General features: G+C 42.5%; 1 protein-coding gene across 5 annotated transcripts in view; it reads right to left on the minus strand.

Moving 5' to 3' along the window:
• The window catches only part of MORC1 (MORC family CW-type zinc finger 1), an 81,082-nt gene that overhangs the window by 25,955 nt on the left and 28,697 nt on the right, over nt 1–26,430 (minus strand). For all 5 annotated transcript variants that reach the window (XM_083362631.1, XM_083362630.1, XM_083362628.1 and 2 more), the window contains 6 exons: nt 25,467–25,546; nt 23,444–23,508; nt 6,331–6,404; nt 4,853–4,996; nt 4,450–4,604; nt 2,360–2,485 (listed from right to left, as the gene is read on the minus strand). In XM_083362631.1, coding sequence (XP_083218757.1) covers nt 2,360–2,485; nt 4,450–4,604; nt 4,853–4,996; nt 6,331–6,404; nt 23,444–23,508; nt 25,467–25,546 — 644 coding nt within the window. The remainder of the gene's footprint in view (nt 1–2,359; nt 2,486–4,449; nt 4,605–4,852; nt 4,997–6,330; nt 6,405–23,443; nt 23,509–25,466; nt 25,547–26,430) is intronic.

Consider the following 26,430-nt stretch of genomic DNA (forward strand, 5'->3'; position numbering starts at 1 on the left):
GCAGAGCAGTACAAGAGGGAAAGATGAAGAGATGAAGAAGATTATTTTATTTTACTCTCAAGCTTGATGGACTTTGCTTAAAACTTAAAGTGAAAGTGCGTCACAATTGTAAGTAAAAGATGGCGGCTAAACCTCCCCCTAGAACTTTTCGGAGTGCTGGAAATTCTCCGGTGCAACAACAATCATTACTGCAGGCGTTGCATTCTCCTGATGTATTGACTTCGAAGGATCTTGAAAAACATACCCAGTTAATTCTGGAGTCAATGGGTGCTAAATTTGCACAGATGGAGGAGAAATTGGAGAAATTGGAGCAGAGAATGGAAGAAAGGATGGAACAGAAACTTAGAGAGATGAAGGCAGACATTTTGTCCTCAGTGCATAAAGTTGCTAAATGTGTGGAGGTGCTGGATGACCAAGTGCAAGACTTGACTCAAAAGAATGCTATATTAGAAGCAAAAGTTTTGGAAATTGAAGACTTAAAAGACAAAATGGATAGTGAACAGAGTCTGGCCCAATTTTACCAGATGCAGTTTGCTGTGAGAATTAGAGGCCTAAAAGAGAATATTAAGGAAGATTTAAAGCAGCTGGTTTCTGAGGCTTTTGAGGGGGTATTGAATCATCCAGCATCTGAAATAAAACAAGGTATGGACAAAGTGTTTCGTGTGAATTCGTGGATTGCTAAACAGAGAAAGTTGCCTAGAGATGTGGTGGTTTATTTTGTAAAAAGGGAAGTTAGAGATGAAGTTATACAAGCTGCCTATGATACTAAAGTTGTGATTGCTGGTCAAGAAGTTTTGGTTCTAAAAGAAATTCCTCCAAAGATTTTAAAGAGAAGGAAGGATTTTATTTTTCTTGTGCAAGAGCTCAAGCAAAGGGATATAAGGTTCAGATGGGAGATCCCAGCTGGGCTGAGCTTCATGTATGATGGCAAAAGGTACTGTTTGGGTAATGTGAAGCAAGCGCATGACTTTTACAACAATGTTTTAAATGTAACCCCATCAACACTTCTGGAAGCTGCAGAGGGATCTGGAGAAGGAGAACATCAAGAGGATGAAGATGGACTGATAGACGAGAAGGGTACAGGAGGAGTTCAAGCTGCAACTCTTTTGGATGATATTAGAGAACAGAGGGTGACGCGTGCTGCCTTAAAACGCTCAAAAAAGACAAAAAAATAAGACCAGCAGAAATCTATGGAACTTCCACAATATACTTATAGACAAGTGGTAGTTGTGTTTTTAAAAGTTTTGGGATGATATGTATGGTAACAGAATCTTTAATTTGGAATTAATGGACAATTTATTACAGAGGAAGAGGAAGAAAGTTTTGTGGGTTAATGCGGGTTAATTTGTGTAAGAACTATCTATTATAGTCTATTTTGGCTAGAGAGGTTAATAGGGATAGGTGTTTGTGAGGTGTAAATGAGAATATGTTTAGGTAATAGGGAAATGTGGAAGAACATAGATGGGAATGATGCTAGTTTTCTTTTATTTTAGTTTTTTATATATATTTAGTATTGTTAAGGATTGGTTTACTCTATATAAGCTAGAGAATGATGGATTTTAGAGTTTATAATTGTTAGTATATGATTGTTTATGATTGTTTTTTAGATATATACCTTGTATTCTGCTCTGGGAAGTCGGAGGGGGGGGAGGGGGGGAGGAGGGGAAGTAGAGGGGGGGAGGCAGGGGAGGGAGGAGGGAGAGGGGGAGGGGGGGAGATAGGGGGGAGGTAGGGAGGGGAGGAGGGAGGGGGAAGGGGGGTTTCTTAAAGGAAAATTGTATTTTTTAAAACTTTTCAATAAAAAAAAAAAAAGAAAAGAAAAATGGATATTAAAGAAATCTTAAGCCGCACTCTGAAAAATAGTAGGCTGAATAAGATCCTGCAAAAATAGATCAAACATTTTTTTAAAAAATTGTGACTTCAGTTTGTATCTTCCATCTCAACATCCCCAGGAATGCCACCACATGAAGAGATTAAAAGAAAAAAAAGGTTTTTTTATCTGAACTGTTCTCAACAAATAGTATACTTGCCTATAATCCTTTTTATTCTACTGTGAAGCTAACAAAGATATATGTTATATGCTGTGAACTTTACAATAAAACATGAAGGAAATCTTTTACATCTGCTGCCTGATAGTTTGCTTTTAAAGGTAGCAAAAATGAAACAAAGGAAGTGTTTACAAGAGGACCTTTTCAGTGAAGAAGGAAGTGAAAAACACAGCTGTATGCAGCACCCATGAAGAGGAGAGCTCAAACTCTTCTTTGAAGTAAAAGGGAAAAAAGGCTTTTAAAAAACATTCACTGAATTCTATCTTTTCTCCTTTTTTCCTCTTTCAAACTGCCTAGCTATAGAAACTCACCACATTGCACAATGTTAGGAATTTCTGCTGCTCGTCTTCTTTTATACTGAACTGTCTCAGAAGGTCTTTCATACCATTTATCACTTAGATATCCAAAATCATTCCAGAACTTTTCTCCTTTTTGACCTTGGAAAATAAATAGTTCCAATATTACATTATATGTTACCGTGAAAGAACAATAATAATCTCTATCAGATCAATTTGAGTTGGAAGACTATGAAGATTGCTGGGTCATAGTCAGGAGAAGGACAAGAACGTGTCAACAAGAAATTTCTCTCAAAGATAGCAGTGTAGGCACTTAAATAGAGTTTGTTTTCTTGAGGAAAATGTCTTATTTTGACTGAAAAAAGCTATTGTAATTGTTTACAGTGTTAACACTGTAAAAGCAAATCAACATAAAATAATTTTAAGCATGTTTATTTTGCAATTTCCAGCTTGATCTCACTAATTCTAAACTTTTTTACGCAATGTACAAAGTGGTCCCAAATCCACCTGCATTTTTTTTATAAATTTCATGGGTCTATCAGTTTTCCTCTAAAGCAGGGGTGTCAAACTATCAGCCCATGGGCCGGATACATCATGCCAAAACTGTGTCCACCCCAGCTCCGGCAATGGGAAAAAAGTCACGACACGTCACGTAACCTTGCGAGTTTGACACCCCTACTCTAAAGTCTTAAAATGAAATAAGTAAAGGTCTTCTATAACTGTGTGTTCACAACAATAATCCTGTCATTCAAGTGAGCTCTGGTTAAGTTTAAAAGTTGGATGTCTCCAGCTGAATTTGCAATATAAGCCATACAAAATGGTGGAGAGAAGATTGTGCCTTCAAGTCAGTTTTGATTCCTGGTGATGGCTGAAATAAGTCTGGGCAATTTTCTTAGCAGTATTTTTGGAAGTGGTTTTCCAGTGCTTTTTCCTAGGGATGAGAGAAAATGACTAGCCCAAGGTCAGCTAGCTGGCTTTATGCCTAAGGAAGGAGTAGTACTCATAATGTCCCAGTTTATAGAATCTTTGTGCCTTTAACAACTACATCAAATTGACGCTCTCTGTCTCTTTCTGTTTCTGAAAAAGTACTAATTCTATTTTAGCCTCTGTTCTTTTGCCCACAGTACACTCTTCATCCTACAGTGATCCTGTAGATTACTGAGAGAATGGGGATTCAAATCCTGGCAGAGTTATGTTTCACCAGGAAAGGAACAACGTTGCTTGCCTGGGATTATAGGAAACATCTATTCAGGACACAATGCTTTGGGTGAGGACCAGGGATGGGGTGGGGGACATTAAAACAGATGAGGTGATTCTGGCAATGTTATCCATTAGAAGGACAGAAACCAGATCCTTTGTTTGTGATCCACCTATCTCAATCTATCTAGTAACCACCAGAACCTTCAATGCTTTATGAATTTTCCACCTGCCAAGGATTTATTAACCATTTACATTTAAACATGAAAAAAGTATTCCAACTACCACCTTACAAATGCCAATAAAATAGTTGTTTCCTCAAGTTCTTATTTTTATCATAACCAGTTTGATATTAACAGTTCAGCTTGATAGGAATAATGGAGCCACAGATTGCTGGCTATAAAGGAGCCAAAATAAATGATCTTTTGAAAGAAATGTTATTCTGCCCCTGCCCATTTCCCATAACTGTTTTGAATAATACTAATAAAATAGATATTCCATGCAATATTTTTTTATATTGCATTATTGGCTTGTTCTATATCTGCATTCAAGGAGACATTATATATGCATATTACCCTAACATGAAGGATATTATCATTTCTGCCTTAATTCTCCCTTTTCCCACACTGAGGGGGGACAAATCAGAAATAGTTTCCCTTTTCTGTCTTACTAATCTTCCCAATCCTACTTGCCTTCAAGTGAATTACAAGTAAAAAGCTTTCTTTGAAACTTGTTGATAAATGAAGAAAAGAAGATAGCATCCGTATGCATGGGAAAGTTATGAACAGGGCTGGTGTGCACGACCATGAGCCCATTAATGTCCCCGGTGACTCACTGAGGCATAATGTATTAACAGAAATAACATGAGACTATGGTTGTGTGAATCAACTTCAACAGTGGCTACTTACTTATTCCCATGTCTTTCCAGTACTGACTAAGATAATTTTCTGTTGATTTCAGCAAGTGCCTGTATTCCTTAATATTGGCAAAAGCCTGCTTGTTGTGTGTGGGTTCCATAATGTCTAATGGTACATCTACAATCCCCACAGCTCCAGCGCCAAAACTGAAAAGATGAAAATGGATGTTAAATAATGAAACAATCGATCATGACTTTAGTCCTAAATGCTTTTATTTATATCAAATTTCATAAATTGTTTGGACAGTTTTTTTAAAAAAAATAATACTTTATAATTTTTATTTATAATCAGAAATTTTATCTATAGCCAATCCAATTAAATCAAATTAAGGTAAATAAAATAATTTTTAAACAATACAGAAAAGTGATTCTTACATATTAAGAAGAAAACTTACTATGGTCCTACAGTTTTTCGTGATCCCAATTTCTCAAACATTCTAATCAAGCGATTATTGCTATAGATAAGCATTCCATCTTGACTTCTGTTCTGAATGTTTATTCCAAATATTATGAATAACTTTTTTGGTCTTCTCAGATTTCTAAAAAGAAACAAAATAAGAGGGGAAAAAACCCTCTTTCTCTTCTTTTAATACAGACCCATGCACACCTACACCTATATAGTATATAGACTACACGTATGCGTGTGTTTTTACAGTGCATTCATAAAGTATTCAGACCTCCTTCATGTTTGTCAATTTTGTTATGCTGCAGTCTGATTCTACAGTTGTTGAAATACATTTTTTCTCATTAATCTATACTCAGTACCCCATAATGACAAAGTGAAAACAGAATTTTAGAAATGTCTGTAAATATACTAAAAAGAAAAAAAATGAAATATCACATTGGCATAAGTATTCAGATCCCTTGCAACGCTTGAAATTTAGCTCAGGTGCCTCCCATTTCTCTTGATTGTTTCTGACTCCTGATTGGAGTCCACCTGTGGCAAATTAAATTGATTGGACATGAAGCCTATAGAAGGCTTCACAGCTGACAATGCATACTATAGCAGAGCAAAAGCCATGAGGTCAAAGGAACTGCCTTCTGTCACAGACAGAATTATTGCAAGCCACAGATCTTAGGAAGGCTACAATAAAATTTCTGCTGCACTGAAGGTTCCTAAGAGCACAGTGGCCTCCATAATTCTCAAATGGAAGAAATTTGGCAAAACCTTCTAAGAACTCTTGTAAGAACTGGTCGCCAGGTAAAACTGAGGAATTAACCAATTTATTAGCTGTATGAATGGAGGAAAACTGAGCACTAGGTAATGACATTTAAGGAATTGGCCCTTCTAGTCTACCTTTAGGCATGAAAGCCAGCTGCTCATGAAAGTCACTTTGCCCCATTAATCTCACAGAGTTCTTGTTGTTATGGGAAAATGGAAGAAGGAGTATTATGTAGGTTCAATGCCTTAAGTTATTTATAAAAATAATGGTTTAGTTAAAACTAATCTGAAAAAAATGCTAAACAGACTAAAAACATGTCATCAACTATGAAGTTCAGTAGGAGCCATATCAAGATAGCAAAAGCACTTAGACTTATATATCACTTGATAGTGCTTTACAACCTTCTCTAAGCAGTTTACAGAGTCACCATATTGCCCCTAACAATCTGGGTCCTCATTTTACCAATCTTGGAAGGATGGAAGTTGATCCTGAGTTGGTCAGAATCAAATTCCTGACAGTGAGCAGTGATTTAGCCTGCAATACTGCATTCTAATCACTGTGCCATCAAAGCTCTGTTGAACAGGTAATGACTGTGCTTCCATCAAGCAATTGTGTAAGCTAGAAGATTTCAAACAGGTGCTGCAAAGGTATGGCTTTCTTTAGTTGCAATACCTTTTCAAAAAAATAAATTATTATATGTCTTAACTTGCCTTTTTTTCTCTTCATTTTTTTCTCTTATTCTCTTTTCTTCATCCAGAGCGTCTTGTAACACAACTTGCAAATACTTTTCCCCCACAATATCAGAAAAGAAAAAGAAGTTATTTCACTGTTTTTAAATGAATGTATTTATTTTGAAGAACATTTTGAGGCTAAAGAAGGAGTAGGAAAACTACATATGTCAGTTGTATATCCATGATACAGTTCCTGGCTTTTGTGATTGTGGTATACTGAATATTAGAACTACAATGTAAAACATAAAGCAGACAAATTCTGCCAGAAAACTACTGTTGCCCCTTTAGTTTCTTGCCTTCAAAAAGATTACCTGCTGCAGGCTAAAATAAATGACACATAGATAGCATTTCATTCTATTTTAGTGTGTAAATTAAGGAACAAATTGGAGGAGGACAATGTAATATTAAATTTTATTCTTAGATGTTGCCTTGATTTTGTAGAATTAAGCCCATAAATTAAATTAGAACCTCAATTTTGGAGGAAGCATGCACAATATACAGTCTATCACACTCAATGAAGAAAAATAGCAATTTTTAGGACTTAAAAATTATCATGCACTTCACCCCTTTTTGTGATATAAGAGTGACTGATGGTAGTTTTACGGCTGGGGATACATAGGACTTTCAGAAAAATAATTGCTAGAGACCAAAGGAGCTGTTTTGCTTTGTTTTTCATGTGTACAGAAATTTCTATACAGAAATTAGGGGAAAATCCAGATTCAGCAATGTATCCAGTTTCCTCCCCCATCCTACCTCTCAAAGGGCTGTTTTTTCTAGTTCTCTTCCAAAGCTACTGTATTTGCTAGCAACCACTTGCTCTGTTGTTTACCTACCAATTTTCCCTCTCCTGTTTTTTTCCTCCCTCTCCCAGCTTTTGACTAATTTTGGCCATAAATCACTGTAGTTGTAATATGACTGGACTTATGATTATTATATGAAAGTTGTTAAGTAAGCCACCATGGTCGTTAAATGAACCAGGTAGTCATAAATCAGAATCCATCTTATCCAATGGTTACTTTTTTGCTGGAAAATGGCAAAAAATACCATCAAATGCAATCACATGACTGTGGAATGCTGCAACCAGTCATAAATGTGAACTGGATATACTTCCCTCCAGGTTTTCTTCTCCGACCATTTTTGGTCTGAGGCTTCCTGGAGGGCTCAAGCATCTCTCTGTTCCCTTCTACCTTGGTTTTGGGATAAAGTACATTTCTCTGTCTGGTTCTTCATTTATCTTCTCCCTGGGAATCCTTCAGCTAACATATTCTCCCTCTTGGACCAGGAAACAGCAACTGCCCACTTTTTGACCCAGCATAATCACACAATGTCTCTCCAGCCACCAATTTCCCTCATAGTCATTTCAAAGCACTTTCTGCCTTCATACCTCAGTTGCACAGATTCAAATGTAGCAACATGTATTTCCATCTTTCTTCTCTTTCTCTCTGGCTTATACCAGTTTCATTTCCCACAGTAATAAAGGGGGAGAAAGAGCCCTCATTTTTGAATTCCAAAGTCTATCTATAAAGCTTAGCTGTTGAGAATCTGCCTGTATCTACTGCACAAAAGTCTTGGCTAGCACAGTTGCCCTCCAAGGCCATATCTGAGCTTGTTCTTCAGGATCATTTCCTCTATTAGAATTTGTCTATCCTACTCTATCTGGCTGGGAGACGATGTTGCCAGTACCTATCCTTAAAGAAACCAGGAGGGAGAGAATCTTGAAAATTAACATTCTCAGAAGCAGCCTCCTCACAAGGAACAGTTTATCCTTTGAGAACCACCCTTTCATCTTTTTCTGTTTTCCACAGGGCTTTGGGAGACTGAATTTGGAAGACCACAGAAGACTTTTGAAAATGCTAGGATGCAATGTTTTAAGGCACTATAACTAATATTTTAAGGCTTAGAGTAGGTTACACACATATAATTGCTACAAACACATAAATACAATATCATACTGCATATGGATGCATGAGGTTAGCACGAATAGTCTAGCTAAAGAATCCCTTTACCCTTTTAACTGAAAATGAAAGGGACTGTATTTGGCATTTCCTCATGTAAAACTGACAAAAAGCAATGGAACTTCCACTATATTAATATCCTATTTCTAGTAGACTGGCTATCAGAAAAGTTTATAAGACACATTTGGTTGTTAATTAGCACAAGTGTTTTACTTTCCTGACTTGGAGTATGTAAGACTATTGATGTATTGTAACCAGCATATGGTGGACACTACATATATTTAGCTGGAAGCTTTGAATTATTAGTAAAACTCATAGCTCTTTAAGCATAAAAATTCAGCACAGTAGGGATTAATAACAGGATTATTCCCAAAGAATATAATGATTTGGAAAGGTATAATTAGGCTTCAATTATCATGATGAAATCCAAAATGAGAATTGCTTTCTAAACATTGTTTTAAAATAAATGAACCTAAAGCTAAGATAGCTTAGTGCACAGGTCTGCAACCCGCGGCTCCGGAGCCACATGCGGCTCTTTCAACCATCTCCTGCGGCTCCCAGTCCTCTGCCATGTGCGGTCCAAAAAAAAAAAAGTGGGACTAAAAAAGTTCAATCAATTCAAATATGCAGGGTAGGTGCATATCTCGCCTTGGCTCCACTCTTCAGTTAAACCCTGTTCTGTGCATGCGCGCATGTACACACATTTTTTGTGGCTCCCAGTTTTTCCTTTTGTGAGGGAACCATTCCAAGTGCCTCTTTCACTGTTTCAGGTTGCTGACCCCTGGCTTAGTGAAAACCTGGCAGTAGTAAACAGGCAATTAACAAGATGTGAAAAATTTTCCTGCTGTTTAAAGGTCACGCAAGGAAAACTTTCAATAAAGTGGAATTAACAATGTTAATAGCCTTTATTTTTCAGCAACTAACCTATCTAACTGTCTTAACTAACACAATCAGGAAGCAAGGATAAGTGTGGTTTATGTTGATATTTTACAGTGTTTCTAGAATTTGTTTTACCCAATGTTTTTAATGTAAATAGAAATTGTGTTAGAGACTTCCTGTTCCTGTTTTCCAGCGAGCAGTCTGAAGATTCGGAATGCCAAACTCTTCAGCTGGAATTTCTTTTTGTTGGGGACCCTAAGGGGCCAGAACCCACCCTGAAGGGGTGGAATGAAGGAAGGAAATCCCAGGAACCTAGGAGAGATGGCGGTGTCTCCGAATGGTCCAGGAGAAGCCTCCCAGAAACCAACAGAAGAAAAGGCTGACTAACTGCATGTTCAGCCATAGTTGGAAACAACAGAAATCATAAGCTTTTAAATTAAGCAGATTTAAAACAGCATGCTTGAATCTGGGTAAGAATATTGATTTTCTCTATCCTACTTATTTTCCTGAAGAAGAAAGTTCCCAAAATAAGAGATCTCCGAAGAAGGAAAGGGGAAGGGGGATTCTGCTCCCTCCTTTTGGTTATCCGAAGCGGCGAAACTTTCCCTTTAGAGAGAAAAAAGACTAGAAAGTCCTGAAAAGTGAGCAAATGCTGACAACTGCTGGTGGGTGAGGATTTTTTTTCTCCGACCCTCAAAGTTTTTAGAAAATGCAGCTGTGTAAACAAAGTGAGAGTAATAAAGCTGAAGCAATGAATACTTCACAAAAGGAAACATATGATAATCAGCAACAATTTCAAAGGACAATGACTTTAAACTACAAAGAAATGCAGAATAACCTTGAGAGCATGAATCAACTTATTTCCAACTTAATTTCACTCCAAGAAATTTCCCAGGAAAATACAGTAGAGATGACTGAACATAATTTTGAGGATAGAGACCTAAAGATGGAACTGTATAAAATAAAAAATCATGATTTAATCCAAATGGGAAATATTTCAACACATCCAAGCAACCTTGAAGATAAGGAAAAGAATGAGAAAAAATTCTTTACAGGGAAGCAAATGATGCAGCAAAACATACTAATTAAGAAAGGCAATGGCCAGAGAAAAAAGACTAAAATGGAAATCGAGAAAATAGATGATGGAACTTATCAGAGAGAATACTTTAAAAAGAAACATTTGTTTGAATATAGCTAAAAAAATGGAAAAACTATGAAATATATTATTCTTAGAGGGATGATTTTTTTTCTTTTTTCTTAATGTTTTTTATGTTAAAAAAAGTTGAAATGATTTAAACAAAGCAAATATTTTAGTTATTTAAATGTGACGATAAGAAAAGCATAAAAATGTGTTTTGAATGAGTTAAAGGATTAGATGATTAGAACTACTGAATGGAATGCTTAAAGTTTAAATAAGATTACCGTATTTTTCGGACCATAAGACACACTTTTTTCCCCAAAAGTGTGTGTGGGGGAAACGAGGGTGCGTCTTATGGTCTGAAGGTGATCCGTATGGCCAGCCCCAACCTCCGCAAATGGAAAGTAAGGGAGATTGCCAGGAGCACGAATTGGCATGTGCTGAGAAACGCCGATCTCACGCTCCTGCACTCTCCCTCGCTCGGTTTCAGCTTCCCTTGCTACAAGAGAAAGCAGGCTGAAACCGAAAGAGGCAGATTGCCAGGAATGCGAATCGGCTGATCTCGCGCTGCTGCAATCTGCCTCGTTTCAGCCTGCTTTCTCTTGTAGCAAGGGAAGCTGAAACCGAGCGAGGGAGTTTGCAGGAGCGTGAGATCGGCCGATTCGCATTTCTGGCAATCTCCCTCACTCCGTTTCACACACGGACCATTTCCTATTGCACAAAGACCAGCAAGGTGAGTGGCTCAGATTTTCAGTGGGAAAACGAGTGAAAGCAAACAGAGGGCCAGCTGCATTTCTGAGAAGAGATCCCGTTTAACATCTGGTAAACAATCTGGAACTGCAATTCAGAGAGAAGGAAGTCTGCACATCACAAGGAGCCACAAGTTTGTTTTAAGTGACAAGCAAAACAAATGAGCCTCAGTAAGTTGGGCCTGACTGGTAAAAAGTTCCCAAACTGTCCCTAATCCAGTTAGCTAAGTTTCATGTTCTTTTCTCTGCTGGGAAGAGTATGGAGTTTTTTTTTTTTTGCCGGCTCCGAAGATGGCGGACGCGCTGGGGAGAGCTCCGTAGCCCCCAACATCAAGGCGTCCCCCCAGGAGCCCCCCCAGGGACGTCGATGGACCCCTGGGGTGGGGCAAGAATCTCGGGCAAATGAGCTGGGTAACTATGCCGCCCGCTGCCTCCCGAAACAACTGCAGGGGTGCCAGGACATCCCTGCCCCGCCGCCTGGGTCGCTGGCGACCGTTATAAACGGAGCCAGCACCCTCCGCCCTGCCTCGGCCGCTTGTCAACTGCCGAGCAAGGGCTGCGCCTCCGCCGATCAGCTGTGCGGCGGAGGCCCCGGCGGAAAGGATGGCAGCGGCTGCGGCGGCGATTTTCAAGCCCCCAGGCTGGTCGCTGATCCAGGGAGCCTGGCAACGGCGATGGCGGTGGCGGCGGGGCGTCTCCAGGCCCCCCCTGGCCATCCAGGAGGGGCCGGAGGCTCTGCTCTGCCCCGGCCCCCCCCACCGGCTCCCGGGTGACGGCGGCGTCTCCAGGTTATCAGCGGAGACGCCGCGGACCAGCTGGACCAGCTGGGTGACGGAGGCGGAGGCATCGGCGGCGCCGGAGGTGAGAGACCCGCCCCTGGACCTGGACCATGACAGCCGTCGCAGCCATCCAGGAGGGGCCGGAGGCTCTGCTCTGCCCCGGCCCCCTGACCGGCTCCCGGGTGACGGCGGCGTCTCCAGGTTATCAGCGGAGACGCCGCGGACCAGCTGGACCAGCTGGGTGGCGGAGGCGGAGGCATCGGCGGCGCTGGAGGTGAGAGACCCGCCCCTGGACCACGACAGCCGTCGCAGCCATCCAGGAGGGGCCGGAGGCTCTGCTCTGCCCCGGCCCCCTGACCGGCTCCCGGGGACGGCACCGTCTCCGGACTATCGACGGAGACGCCGCGGACCAACTGGACCAGCTGGGTGGCGGAGGCGGCGGCATCGGCGTCGAGAGGCCCGCCCCTGGACCACGACAGCCCTGGACCACGGCAGCCCTCGCAGCCATACAGGAGGGGCCGAAGGCTCTGCTCTGCCCCTGGCCGGCTCCCGGGTGGCAGCGGCATCTTCGGCGGTGAGAGCCCAGCGAGCCCTGGTCTGCGGTCTCCTCCGATGCCGATCATCGGGCAAGGGCGGCGTCTCCGCAGATCAGCTGTGCGGCGGAGGCGCCGGCAACGAAACCAACAGCAGCAGCAACGGGCAGCGGCGGCGTCTCCGAGGTTCAGAGGAGGCGCCACGGATCAGCTGGGCGGTGGAAGAGGCGGCAGCGAGGACGACCGCGGCCGGGACTGCTTCTCCAGGCCTAGTCGTTCGCCACCCATGGGCCTTGACAGCGGCGGTAGCACTGACGGCGCGGCATCTTCGACCCGCCCCCTGTACCGCTACGGCCGTTGCAACAATCCTCAAGGAGACGCCGCAGACCAGCTTTACAACGGTAGCGGCAGCAACGAAGACATGGGCGGTGAGGCAGCTACTCTGGGCCCTGGTCGACCGTCCTCCGAGGGGCCTTGACAGAGGCCCTGACAGAGACGCTAGTAACAGCGGTGCGGCGTCTCGACCACCGTGGGCTGCCCCTGGACGGCGGTGCCTCCGAAAGATTCACACCAAAGGAGACGCTGGACAATGGAGGCGACGGCCCGAGCCACCTCCTCGAGACACCTTGATCGGAGACGGCAACACCAGGGGCATGACACCAGGGACTCCCGTACCTCTGGGAGACCACGCTCTGGACGGTCCTCAATCAATAGGCCGGGAGCAACGCCCAGAGGATCAGGGAGAGAACTGTTTGGGGCGGCTGAACCACCGGAGCTGACGCCAATTAATGGATCCCTCCATCCTGCCTTCTGCCCACTCTCACCCATCTTTGCCCATTCTCTCCCCACAGGACATAACGGGCCTGGGTGCTAGCCACAGTGGCAGAGTGGCTGGGCCTTACACCTGCTACCCCATAGAGGTGAGAGCTCTATGGGGTATGCCTCACCCAGAGTACGTTCTGGACCACCTCCGGAAGCAGAGACACAACCCATCGTGAGAGGATGAGGAGTGGCCTGCTTCTGGGGGTTCGCCCGGCCAAGTGGCAGTGGCAGGGCGACGATCCAGATACGCACCTACCCGACTCGACCCTCCTGCAAATTCACCATCCGGGGGACAGCCTTCCCGGAACCACCTGTGACTATGCTCGTTCAATACTCTAGCATAGCACTGCACGCCCTCAGGGGTTCCCCACTCTCCTGGGTGCGACCCGCCTGCATCACATCCAATCTTGATGACGGACCCAACCACTGGGCCTCTGAGAGATGGCCAGGCAGGGTCAGGGGCCTCCAGCATAAGCCCAACAAGAGGCCCCTGATTAAGTTCTTAGTTAAGTTTTTTGTGGGGTTAGGGAGGGGGGAGGGAGGAGACTATGGTTGTGCGGGAAAGGCACGCCTTCCAGCCACCATAACGCATGCCAGGCCCACGGCCGTTCGCGACGGCGTACAACGAGGACCAGTCGCCGATAACACCCAGTGGCGTACTGACAAACGTCCCATCCCTAGGATGGTGGGGAATGGCAGAAGGTGCACAGACAGAGGGCCGTATCGTCTCCGGGAGTGTCATCTCCGCTCTGTACAGGCGGTGAGACGCTCCGACCCTCTGTTCTCCCCCGGAGGACCCGGGAGCAAAGGTGCGCACCCTCCCATGCTAAGGCTGGTCTACCTGAATGCAAGGTCCGCAGCTAACAAAGCTCACCTCATTCGTGACCTAGTGGAGAGTGAGCATGCGGACCTGGCCTGCATCACGGAAACCTGGCTGGGCCCAGAGGGGGGTGTTCCTCTGGTAGACCTCTGCCCGCCAGGTTTCCAGGTACTGCACCAGCCCCGGGCTCATGGGAGGGGCGGGGGAGTGGCAGTTATCATCAGGGAATCCCTTAGCCCGCGAGAGACCACCGTCCCTCAGATGGTCGGGTGTGAGTCTCTCCTACTGAGATTCGGCCCAGGGGCGCAGTTGGGTCTGCTGCTGGCGTACCTACCACCTAATCGTGCAGCGGCGGCCCTACCCGAGCTACTCGATGTCCTCTCAGGGTTGGTGGTTGAATTCCCAAGACTCATGGTCTTGGGCGACTTTAATCTACCGTCCCTGGGAGGATCGTCCGAACTGGCTCGGGAGTTCATGGCTTCCATGACGGCCATGGACCTGCTGCAAATAATTTCTGGGCCGACTCATGAGAGAGGCCACAACCCAGACTTGGTGTTCTTGTCTGGACGGTGGCGTGATGATGTCGGTGGGGGTGCCACAACTATTACGCCCCTGTCATGGACCGATCACCACCTCCTGCGGCTAGACTTCCCCCTTGCCACCCCCCACCGTGGGTGCACGGTGCCAGTCAGATGGTACCGCCCTAGGCACCTAATGGACCCTGATAAGTTCCAGGCAGCGCTTAGGGACTCGCATGCACCCCATGCTCACAGCTCGGCAGAAGCCTTAGTGGAAGCCTGGGAAAAGGCAGCCACGGAGGCTCTGGACCGAGTTGTACCCTTGCGGCCTCTGACCCGGCGCAGATCCCAGCGAGCCCCATGGTTCACCGAGGAGCTCCGGGAGATGAAGCGTCGGAGACGGGGCCTAGAGAGCCGTTGGAGGTCCAGTCGATCCGAATCCGACCGATTGCGACTAAGAATCCTCACCAGGTCTTATCTCGCTGCGATAAGGGTGGCAAAATCCAACTACTTTTCCACCCTCATCGCGTCCGCAGATAATCGCCCGGCTGCCTTGTTCAGGGTGACTCGCTCCCTATTAAACCAAGAGGTGAGGGAGGAACCCTTGCAGGGTCGAGCCGAGGAATTTGGTCAATATCTGCTGGATAAAATCGCTCGGATTCGAACTGGTCTGGACTCCAACTGGGCTGAGATGGAAGAACAAGACATGGACAGTCTTGTCGACGTCATCTGGGAAGAATTTGATCCTGTAACTCCTAAGGAAGTGGACAGGATTATGAGAAGGTTGAGCTCCTCCACATGCTTACTGGACCCGTGCCCTTCCTGGCTGGCCTATACAGCTCGAGAGGCGACACGAGGCTGGTTCCTAGCGGTCATCTCTGCTTCTCTGAGTGAGGGTCACTTCCCCACCGCCTTGAAGGAGGCGGTGGTGAGACCTCTCCTCAAGAAGCCCACCTTGGACCCATCCTCTTTGAATAACTTTCGTCCAGTCTCCAATCTTCGCTTCCTTGCGAAGGTTGTTGAGAGCGTGGTGGCGCACCAACTTCCTCAGATCCTGGATGAAGCGGTTTATCTAGACCCGTACCAATCGGGTTTCAGGCCGGGCTACAGCACGGAGACGGCATTGGTCGCTCTGATGAATGATCTCTGGAGAGCCCGGGACAGGGGCCATTCCTCTGTCCTAGTCTTATTAGACCTCTCGGCGGCTTTCGATACCATCGACCATGGTATCTTGCTGCGACGCCTCAGGGGACTGGGAGTGGGAGGCACGGTTCTACGTTGGTTCTCCTCCTTTCTCCAGGGTCGCTCGCAGTCGGTGCTGACAGGGGGACAGAGGTCGACCCCGAGGCCTCTCGCTTGCGGAGTCCCTCAGGGGTCGGTCCTCTCGCCTCTCCTGTTCAACATCTACATGAAACCGCTGGGTGAGATCATTCGCAGTTTTGGAGTAGGGTACCATCAGTATGCTGATGACACCCAGCTTTTTATCTCAACTCCTAACAATATCAGTGATGCCCTAGACGTGATGTCCCGCTGCCTGAAAGCGGTCCGGGAATGGATGGGGAGAAACAGGCTTCAACTGAACCCGGACAAGACTGAATGGCTGTACGTACCGGCAAGCCAGGAGAGTCAGAACGTCCCACTGCTTAACATTGGGGACAAGTTACTTCCCCCGGCTGATAGGGCCCGCAACCTGGGTGTCCTCCTAGACTCGCAGCTCTCCCTGGAAGACCACATTGGAGCTGTGACCAAGGGGGCCTTCTCCCGGGTTCGACTAGTTCGCCAACTACGGCCTTATCTAGACCTGGATTCCTTACGTACAGTCACCCATGCCCTTGTGACATCTCGCCTAGACTATTGTAACGCTCTCTACATGGGGCTGCCCTTGAGATCCACTCGGAAGCTTCAACTGGTGCAAAGTGCGGCGGCACAGACACTCTTGGGAGCCTCCCGATACTCCCATATCACACCTCTCCTCCGTGCGCTGCACTGGCTTCCGGTTGCCTTCCGTGTGAAGTTCAAGGTGCTAACAATGACATTCAAAGCCCTACATGGCATGGGTCCGGACTACCTACGGGAGCACCTTCTGCCGATGTCAGCACCCCACCGTCCTGTGCGCTCCCACAGAGAGGGCCTCCTCAGGGTGCCACCGCTCAAGGAATGTCGGCTGGTGGCCCCCAGGGGGAGGGCATTCTCAGTGGGTGCGCCAGCCCTCTGGAACACCTTACCTACCGAAATCCGGATGGCCCCTGACCTCCGTACCTTCCGTCGCGACTTAAAAACTTTTTTGTTCCAGCAGGCTGGCCTGGCATGATAGCGTTAATTGGGGTCCCAGTTTGTGTGCATTAGTGTTTCTTATTATTTTATTGTTCGGTCTGTATACCTTCCCTTCCTCTGTACACCGCCCCGAGTCCCTCGGGAGAAGGGCGGTTTATAAAAACTAATAAATAAAATAAATAAATAAATAAATGGAAGGAAGCCGTCAACCAAGTGAACTTTAAAAAGGGATCCATGGTTTTGTTTTGTTTCTTTAATTCCAGACAAAGTGAAAATTCTCAGGTTACATCTGCAATGGTGACAAACCACAAGCCATGCTTGCTTATAAACGTGTTAGCGGCCCAGCCATAGTTTTTGTCTCTACAAGACCCCCGCTGCAATCCTCTCTTGTAATTTCTCTGGGATGCAAAATAAAGAGTTGCTGGTACCCCATCTTGCGTGATTAGTGAAGGATAATTCAAACAATAACCCATGTAAAGTATTTCGAGTAACGCTCAGCATTGCCTGAAGTCCAATCCATTTAATGGTGACTGTAAGGAAGGAAGGGACAATGGGAGAGGGAGGGAGAGAAAGAGAGAGAGAGAGAAGGAGAAAGAATTTTTTTTCTTGTTTTCCTGCTCTGAAAACTGGGTGCGTCTTATGGTCCGGTGCGTCTTATGGTCCGAAAAATACGGTAAATATATTCCTAGCTATGGTCAAAAAGAATAAGAAATTGAGAAAATAAATATATATTAAATTAGGAGGGATACATATTTTAAGCTGTATGTTATTTTTTGTATCTAAGTGCTCTTGTCTTTCTTTTTCCCCTTTTCTTTCTTCTTTTTTCCTTTTTTCCTTCTTTTTTTTGGTCTCTCTCCTCTATTCTTTTCTCTTTCTACTTTTTTTACTTATTAAGAAATATAAAATTATGAGAGGGCTTATAGGGAAAAACAGAATTAAATCCACCAATATAAATATAGTTAACTGTTGAAAAAATTGTCACTAGTAAGAATACAGGTGAAATTCGAAAAATTAGAATATTGTGCAAAAGTTCATTTATTTCAGTAATGCAACTAAAAAGGGGAAACTAATATATGAGATAGACTCATTACATGCAAAGCAAGGTAGTTCAAGCCGTGATTTGTCATAATTGTGATGATTATGGCGTACAGCTCATGAAAACCTCAAATCCACAATCTCAGAAAATTAGATTACATGCTATCAATAAAACAAGGAGTGTACATAGAACAATATCAGACCTCTGAAAAGTATAAGCATGCATATGTACTCAGTACTTGGGTTGGGCCCCTTTTGCAGCAATTACTGCCTCAATGCGGCGTGGCATGGAAGCTATCAGCCTGTGGCACTGCTGAGGTGTTATGGAAGACCAGGATGCTTCAATAGCGGCCTTCAGCTCTTCTGCATTGTTTGGTCTCATGTCTCTCATCTTTCTCTTGGCAATGCCCCATAGATTCTCTATGGGGTTCAGGTCAGGCGAGTTTGCTGGCCAATCAAGCACAGTAATCCCATGGTCATTGAACCAGTTTTTGGTGCTTTTGGCAATGTGGGCAGGTGCCAGGTCCTGCTGGAAAATGAAGTCAGCATTCCCATAAAGCTCGTCTGCGGAAGGAAGCATGAAGTGCTCCAAAATCTCCTGATAGACGGCTGCGTTGACTCTAGACTTAATGAAGCACAGTGGACCAACACCAGCAGATGACATGGCTCCCCAAATCAACACAGACTGTGGAAACTTCACACTGGACTTCAAGCATCTTGCAGTGTGTGCCTCTCCATTCTTCCTCAGACTCTGGGTCCTTGGTTTCCAAATGAGATGCAAAAGTTGCTCTCATCAGAAAAGAGGACTTTGGACCACTGAGCAACAGACCAGGTCTGTTTTTCTTTAGCCCAGGTAAGATGCTTCTGACGTTTGTTGTTCAGGAGCGGCTTGACAAGAGGAATACGACATTTGAAGCCCATGTCCAGGAATCGTCCACTCAGTCCACTCCTTGTGAAAGTCCCCAACACTTTTTTTTTTTTTTTATTAAATTTATTATTTAAAAACATTGGACACAGTACCAGCGAGCTGACAAACCTTTTTGTCTACAATGTTTAAATATATATATATATACATGTATATATATACATCAAAAATACACTTAAATACACTTAGATTACAAATCGGTGAAATACCACAATATTTAAAACAGTGAGCTAGTCTGTAAAACCTAATAGAGACCTTTCTTTTTATCCATCCAAAGATACAATTTGTTCCAAATTCTATAATAGTCTGATTGATCTTTATTCTTTAATTCCAAAGTTAATCTGTCCATTTCAGCGCAATCCCAAATTTTCCTAATAACCTCTTTTTGTCCTGGGATCTCATTCTTTTTCCATTTTTGCGCAAATGATATTCTAGCTGCTGTGATAATATGGATCGTTAAGTATAGCACATCTTTAGGATATTTCTCTTTCGTGATTCCCAACAAGAAAAGTTCTGGACTAAACTCCAGATCTTGTTTCAATATTTCTTTCAGCCAAATCCAAATCATTCTCCAAAATTTTTGTGTTTTACTGCAAGACCACCACGTGTGGAAGTATGTGCCTATCTCTTCAGAACACTTCCAACATTTGGGAGATACTGTTGTGTACATTTTTGCTAAGCGGGCTGGGGGAAGATGCCATCGGTAAAACATTTTAAATAAATTTTCTTTATACGATGAGGCCAGTGTTATCCTTTTATTCCTATCCCAAATTGTTTGCCAAGTATCTAGGTCGATGTTATGTCCTAAATTGTTAGCCCAGATCAACATGGGGTCTTTCACTTGCTCTTCAAACAGCTTATATCCCAAAAGTAATTTATAAAAATTCCTTATTTGTTTAGAGTCCGGTCCCAATAATATTTTGTCCAATGCTGTTTCAGAGGTATATATCCCCCATTCATTTTTATCCTTCCTAAATCTCGATTGGATTTGTAAGTAGGCCCACCAATCGAGTTTTATACCTTGTAATTCTAGTTCATTCCTAAGTTTCAATTCCCCCTCCTCATTCAGAATATCCTTGTATGAGATTATGTTACCCAAATCAAACAGATTTGGGTAAACTATCGCTTCAAGGGTGGATAGCCAGACCGGTATTTTGGTGTAATTGTGAGATCTAATTTTTTTCCAAGTATTGAGTAGCGCTTGCCTGATCCGGTGTCTTTGAAAATGCGAGAAAAGACCTTGTTTCTCCGTCCATAGGAAAGCATGCCAGCCATATTGCAAATCGTGACCCTCTAAAGTTAATAGTCTTCTATTTCTCAAGATTACCCATTCTCTAATCCAGCTCAGGGCCGCGGCGTGGTAATATAATTCCCAGTCTGGCAATCCAAAACCCCCATTTTCCTTCGTGTCTTGTAAATATTTCAATTTAATTCTTGGTTTTTTCCCCTGCCAAATAAAATTTAGTGATAATTTATCCAAATTTCGAAAAAATTTAGAGTCGAGTTGAATTGGGATATTCTGAAACAGAAACAGGATTTTAGGCAAAATATTCATCTTAATGACAGCGATTCTTCCCAATAATGAGAGTTTTAGGTTTCCCCATCTTTCCAGGTCACCTTTTATTTGATTCACTACACTATCATAATTATCCTTTTTGAGTGAAGTGCATCTAGCCGTAATGTTAATCCCTAAATATTTTATTTTCTTGACTATTTCTATATCCGTGATTTCGGCCAGATTACCTTTTTGTTTATTGGTCATATTTTTAACAATCATCTTGGTCTTATTTCTATTTATTCGCAGTCCGGCAACCTCACCATATTTAGATAATTCTTCCAATAGCTTTGGTCCCGTCTGACATGGATCCTCCATAATAAAAACTAGATCGTCCGCGAAAGCTTGCAATTTAAAGGTTTCCTTTTTAATGGTTAATCCTTTTATCTTTGGGTCGTTTCTTATAGTTCTCGTTAATACTTCAAGAGTCAATATAAACAGCAACGGTGATAAGGGGCAGCCTTGCCGTGTTCCCTTTTGAATTTGAAACTTGCTAGATGCTTCCCCATTAATAATTATTTTTGCTTCCTGATTGTCATAAATTGCCCTAATTATATTTATAAATTTTTCACCCATATTCATAAAGCTAAGCTGTTGGCACAAAAAAGACCATTTAACATTGTCAAATGCCTTTTGGGCGTCTAAGAAAAGTAATGCCATCTGTTGTTCGCTATGTAATTCATAGTACTCCAATGTATCTAATATTATTCTAATGTTGTGCTTAGTGTGTCTCTTAGCGAGAAAACCATTTTGATCTGCGTGTATGAAATCATTCAGAAATCGTTTCAATCGTTCCGCTATAATTGATGTAAATATCTTGTAGTCCGAGTTAAGAAGTGATATGGGTCTGTAATTTTGGATTAATGTATGGTCTGTGTTATCTTTCGGAATAAGGGTTATGTTTGCCTCTAGCCAAGATTTAGGCGTCCTTGCGCCTTCTAATACTGCGTTAAATACCTCCACTAGGGGTTGAGCTAGGATATTTTGTAATTCTTTATAAATCTCTGATGGAAGACCGTCGGGTCCCGATGCTTTATTATTCTTTTGTGCATTAATAGCTTTTATCACCTCAGATAGTCGAATTTCCTCGTTTAACATATTTCTGGTATCTTCTGTGACCTTAGGTAGTTTGGCTCTTTGAAAATATTCCTCCATTTTCTCCACACTTGCCTGGCTATCTTCTTTATATAAACGTTCATAAAATTCCTGGGCTATAATTTTTTTTTTTCCTCCTGGTGGAATATTCTCCCTTCCTCATCTCGTAGTTCGTGAATCCAGTTTTTCCCCTTTTGTTTTCCCAATTTGTATGCGAGCCACCGGCCCGGTTTATTTGCATTTTCAAAAAAATTTTGTTTCGTGTTTCTCAATTGTTGTGCCAATTTCTCTTTGTCTAGAATGTTAAGTTTGTGTTTAATCAGATCCATAGATTGCTTGATATTCTCTTTTTGTGGATCTTGTTGGAGTGTAACTTCTAAGCTCTTATATTCCTCTTCTAATCCCCAACACTTTTGAATGGCCTTTTCCTGACAATCCTCTTCAGGCTGCGGTCATCCCTGCTGCTTGTGCACCTTTTTCTTCCACACTTGTGCCTTCCACATAACTTTCTATTAATGTGCTCTGATACAGCACTTTGGGAACATCCAACTTCTTTTGCAATTACCTTTTGAGGCTTTCCCTCCTTATGGAGGGTGTCAATGATGGTTTTCTGCACAACTGTCAGGTCAGCAGTCTTCCTCATGATTGTGATTCCTACTGAACCAGACTGAGAGACCATTTAAAGGCTCAGGAACCCTTTGCAGGTGTTATAGCTTAATTAGCTGATTAGAGTGGGACACTTTGAGCCTAGAATATTGCACCTTTTTACAATATTCTAATTTACTGAGATTGTGGATTTGGGGTTTTCATGAGCTGTAAGCCATAATCATCACAATTACGACAAATCAAGGCTTGAACTATTTTGCTTTACATGTAATGAGTCTATCTCATATATAAGTTTCCCCTTTTAAGTTGCATTACTGAAATAAATGAACTTTTGCATGATATTCTAATATTTCGAGTTTCACCTGTATTTAGAATCTGGGGGGAGAAATAAACTAAAATAAACATGGTAACAGGATTTACGATAAGGCAATTAAAATGACAAACAGGATTATTGAAATTATATACTTAATTGTTGTTAACTAAAATTATGAGAATTGTTTTAATCTAATGTTTTGCAAAGAAAGATACTTTGGGGAAAGAGGAAATCAAATGAAATTAACAAATGGAATATACAGTAGATCATAGAAATTAATTGTTAAAGATTGTCTTATCAGTGTTACCCAGACAACATACTGTTTACAAATTACTGAATGATTTATGTTATGTTAAAAAATTATAATAAAATATATATACAAAAAAAATTTGTGTTAGATATTGTAGGGTATAGATTAAAAACTCACTCCTGCTGTATTTTGAAAGCTGGTATGCAACAATACTGATCAAAAGTATCAACCCTTTTAATTGGATGGGTACAGTCTTCACTAGTAAATGTAAGATGTCCTAAATCAGCAATCTAGCTAGGCCTTTTTGAGTTTATAGAAGGTTAGAGATTTATGCATTATTTTTTATTTATGTGATCAGCTGTCCAAAGCCATTTGGGAATATTTGTAAATAAAAGGTAAATATAACATAAAAATCATAGAATCATTTAATTATACCCTTTTGGCTGAAACCCCATAAATTCACAGTTCTATGAATTTTACAATGCATTTTTTAAAATAAAAATTGTATGCATTATATATAGCATATATGTATCTAAAGACATATCATAGAATCTTGCTTGCAAAAAATGCAGGTTCAGCAAAATAGTATAAATGTGCATATAAAGAAGCAATATGTACAAATATACTGAAAACAATAAAATATTTTTTGGCATTTCATTTGGAGTATGGCTATCTACAAGCCAATGTAATCCTGAGAAGGGTTTGTCACACTTCTCCGATTCCATATTTATCACTGATTGATTTCAGTGAGCTTTATACTGGGGATAACCACAAAGGATACTGATCTCTGAAAAGAAAACTTCTGATCAATATAAGATACTGTTAATGTTATTCCTGGTTCAATACCTCACTATCTTCATACAAGGAAGTCTGTTTTAGTCTGCCCTTTACTTCGGTCACAGCATTTTCAGCTACAAGCATAAGCAAAAGAATTTGTTAAACTATTTTGGAGAAATGCTTCTTCAATCTGACATACACACAGCAAAACTATTAAAGTTGATTCTAGTTGGCACCTGATTTATGATCATTTCATGAACGGGAGTACCGTATTTTCCGGCGTATAAGACGACTTTTGAACCCATGAAAATCTTCTCAAAAGTTGGGGGGTCCTCTTATACGCCCAGTTGTCTTATACGCCGGAAAATAGTACATAAATCGAGTGCCCCCGTTCTTGCAAAGCAATTTCAAGCCTCCTTAGTCCAATCCCCCCTCCTTCGTGACTCTCCCTTCCCACCCCCAAGAGCCTCTAAGCCCCTTCCCCTCCCCCTTGCAAACGCCAGACCCCGGGAGCGGCAGGAAGCCCCTCCCCCTTGCCCAAGCGGCATCTGAACATAAGCAGAGCGCGCCCTGCTACCCGCTATCTCTCCCAGCAGTCTGGACAGCGGTACTTGGCGGCCTGGCGCCCCTCTCACCCGCAGACCATGCAGCGGCCCTCGCCAGCCGGCCTCAGCATGGCTGCCCCAAGCCCGGCTCTCCAGCGCGTCTTCCAGGCCCGCCTGGCCGACCGCCTCCCGGGCGGGGCTTGGCTGCAGACGCGGTGGCTGCTCTGTCTGCAAATGTGCTTTCAAAGCCAGGATTGTGCTCGGCCGTGCAGGCTGCCGAAAGGCTGGGACTCGGAGTTCTCACGGTGGTTGCAGCTTCTGGCATGCCGTTTGCAAAGTCTGGCCTGGAAGAGCGCGCCGTGTGAACGCAGCTCTTGCGTTTATTCCAAAGGGTGGGTGGAAGGAAAAGCCCCTTTGGGCTTCAAAAGGGAGGCTTTGCACCATCTGCATCAGATGGGGCTGAATAGGGCTTGTGTCGGATACTTGGCAACTGGCATGTAATTATTTTCCAGTGTATAAGACGAAAAATCTTGAAAATCTTCTCAAAAGTCAGGGGTTGTCTTATACGCCCAATCGTCTTATACACCGGAAAATACAGTAGCACAAAAGATCTCCCTGCACTGGGGTTGAAGACCTGGCTCTTCGAGCTCTTTGGCCCAGGCTGAGAATTTTTAATTTTTAATTTTAACTGGGGTTTCTATTTTCTCTCAGGGTTTCATTTAATCTTTTTTAATTGTTTTAACTTTTGTATTGATTTTTTTTTAAACATCCTGTAAACCGCCCTGAGTCCTTCGGGAAAGGGCAGTATATAAATCAAAATAATAAATAAATAATAAATCTCTGAACATTGCCTGAATTCAACTAAAAGTTGGTTTTGTAGGCATGAGAAGCCAAAGTAAAAACTGATAAAATTGATAAATAAAACTTTTCCATTTTCCATGTTGTGTGACATTTATTTTTCACACGCAATTTTCCCTTATTTGCGACTTATATTTTAAAACTAACATTTTGTATTCTGTTATTGCAGAGGTATTAGCTACTGGTTTCCCAAAACATGCAGTTATTTCTCTTTAACCCAGACTATCTTTTTCGTGAAGGTAAAAATTAGGTAAATTTCAAACAACTAGGAGATTAGAGAGCTTGTTGACTGCTTTTTCATTTTATATATGTGTTTGTGTGTGTGTGTGTAGGTAAAAGGGAAGGGGAATTTACTCCTACATGTTAAATGTTAAATTTAATTGATCACTTTTTCTTCTTTTTTTGCACACTATTTTTCTTTTTTGTTATTGTTTGGGTTGAATGTATGTTTTGCTGTGTTTCATTTTGCTTGTTTGTTTTACTGTTCTGTATTTTATTTTTTATGATAACATAATAAATATTAAAAAAACAAGTTGGCAATAATAGAACTAAATTATGTGTGTATGTATATATCTCTATCTATCTATCTATCTATCTATCTATCTATCTATCTATCTATCTATCTATCTATCTATCTATCGATCTATCTATCTATCTAAATATGAATATGAATATTGGATACTACATACCAGCCTTCAGTTCCATTTGCGACTTCTGTAATTCATCAGTGGCAACTTGTTTGAATGAAGATGATATATATGGATACATCCTATTAAAGCATAAAACATGAATTTCACAGAATTAATATGCATACAAAGGGTAGTCTGGTATAATGGTTAAGGCACCTGCTAGAAACCAGGAGACTGTGAGTTCTTGTTAGATAACTTTGAGCCAGTCACTCTCAGCCCTAGGAGGCAGGAATGCTACCTACTTCCAAAATCTTGCCAAGAAAACTCCAGGAACCAGCCCAGGTAATTGCCAGAGTCAAAAGCACACACACACAAAAGCATATATCTTATTTACAATTTATATCTGTAAATTAAGCCCTCATTATTTGCATTTTACAGGTGAAGATATTTATATCCTCCTATGCATATGGAGAACTACGTCTTGTTTACTCCTTTTCCCAGTACTTCTGTACATTTTACTTATTGCGTGGGGAATATGCACAATAGCAATAGCAACAACACTTTGACTTATATATTGTCCCAGAGTGCTTTACAGCACTCACTGGGCGGTTTACAATGTTAGCCTATTGCCTCCAACAATCTGGCTCCTCATTTTACTGACTTTGGAAGAATGGCTGACTGAGTCAATCTGAGGCCCATCAGGATCAAACATCTAGAGTTTGCCCGCAATACTGCACTCTAATCACTGCACCACCTGGGCTCCAAATAAATGATAACATAAAACTCCCTTTATGCATAAATTAAGATATCTGTAGAACTCTGTCCATGGATGTGTCTTTTGCATTATATAATTGTTTAGAGTAGAATGAAGACAAGTTTCCTGTGATAAGCTAAATTTCTATAAGGTTTCAGGAGTTTCTAGAAGCCTTCAAAAACCAGCCTCAATAGTCCACAACTGAAGCAGGATTTGAAGCTAACAAATATTGTGAACTGGGTTTCAGTTTTCTTCTCTGTCTAAAATGGC

This window comes from Vipera ursinii (genome assembly GCF_947247035.1).
Source record: "Vipera ursinii genome assembly, chromosome: 4".
Lineage (NCBI taxonomy): Eukaryota > Metazoa > Chordata > Lepidosauria > Squamata > Viperidae > Vipera > Vipera ursinii.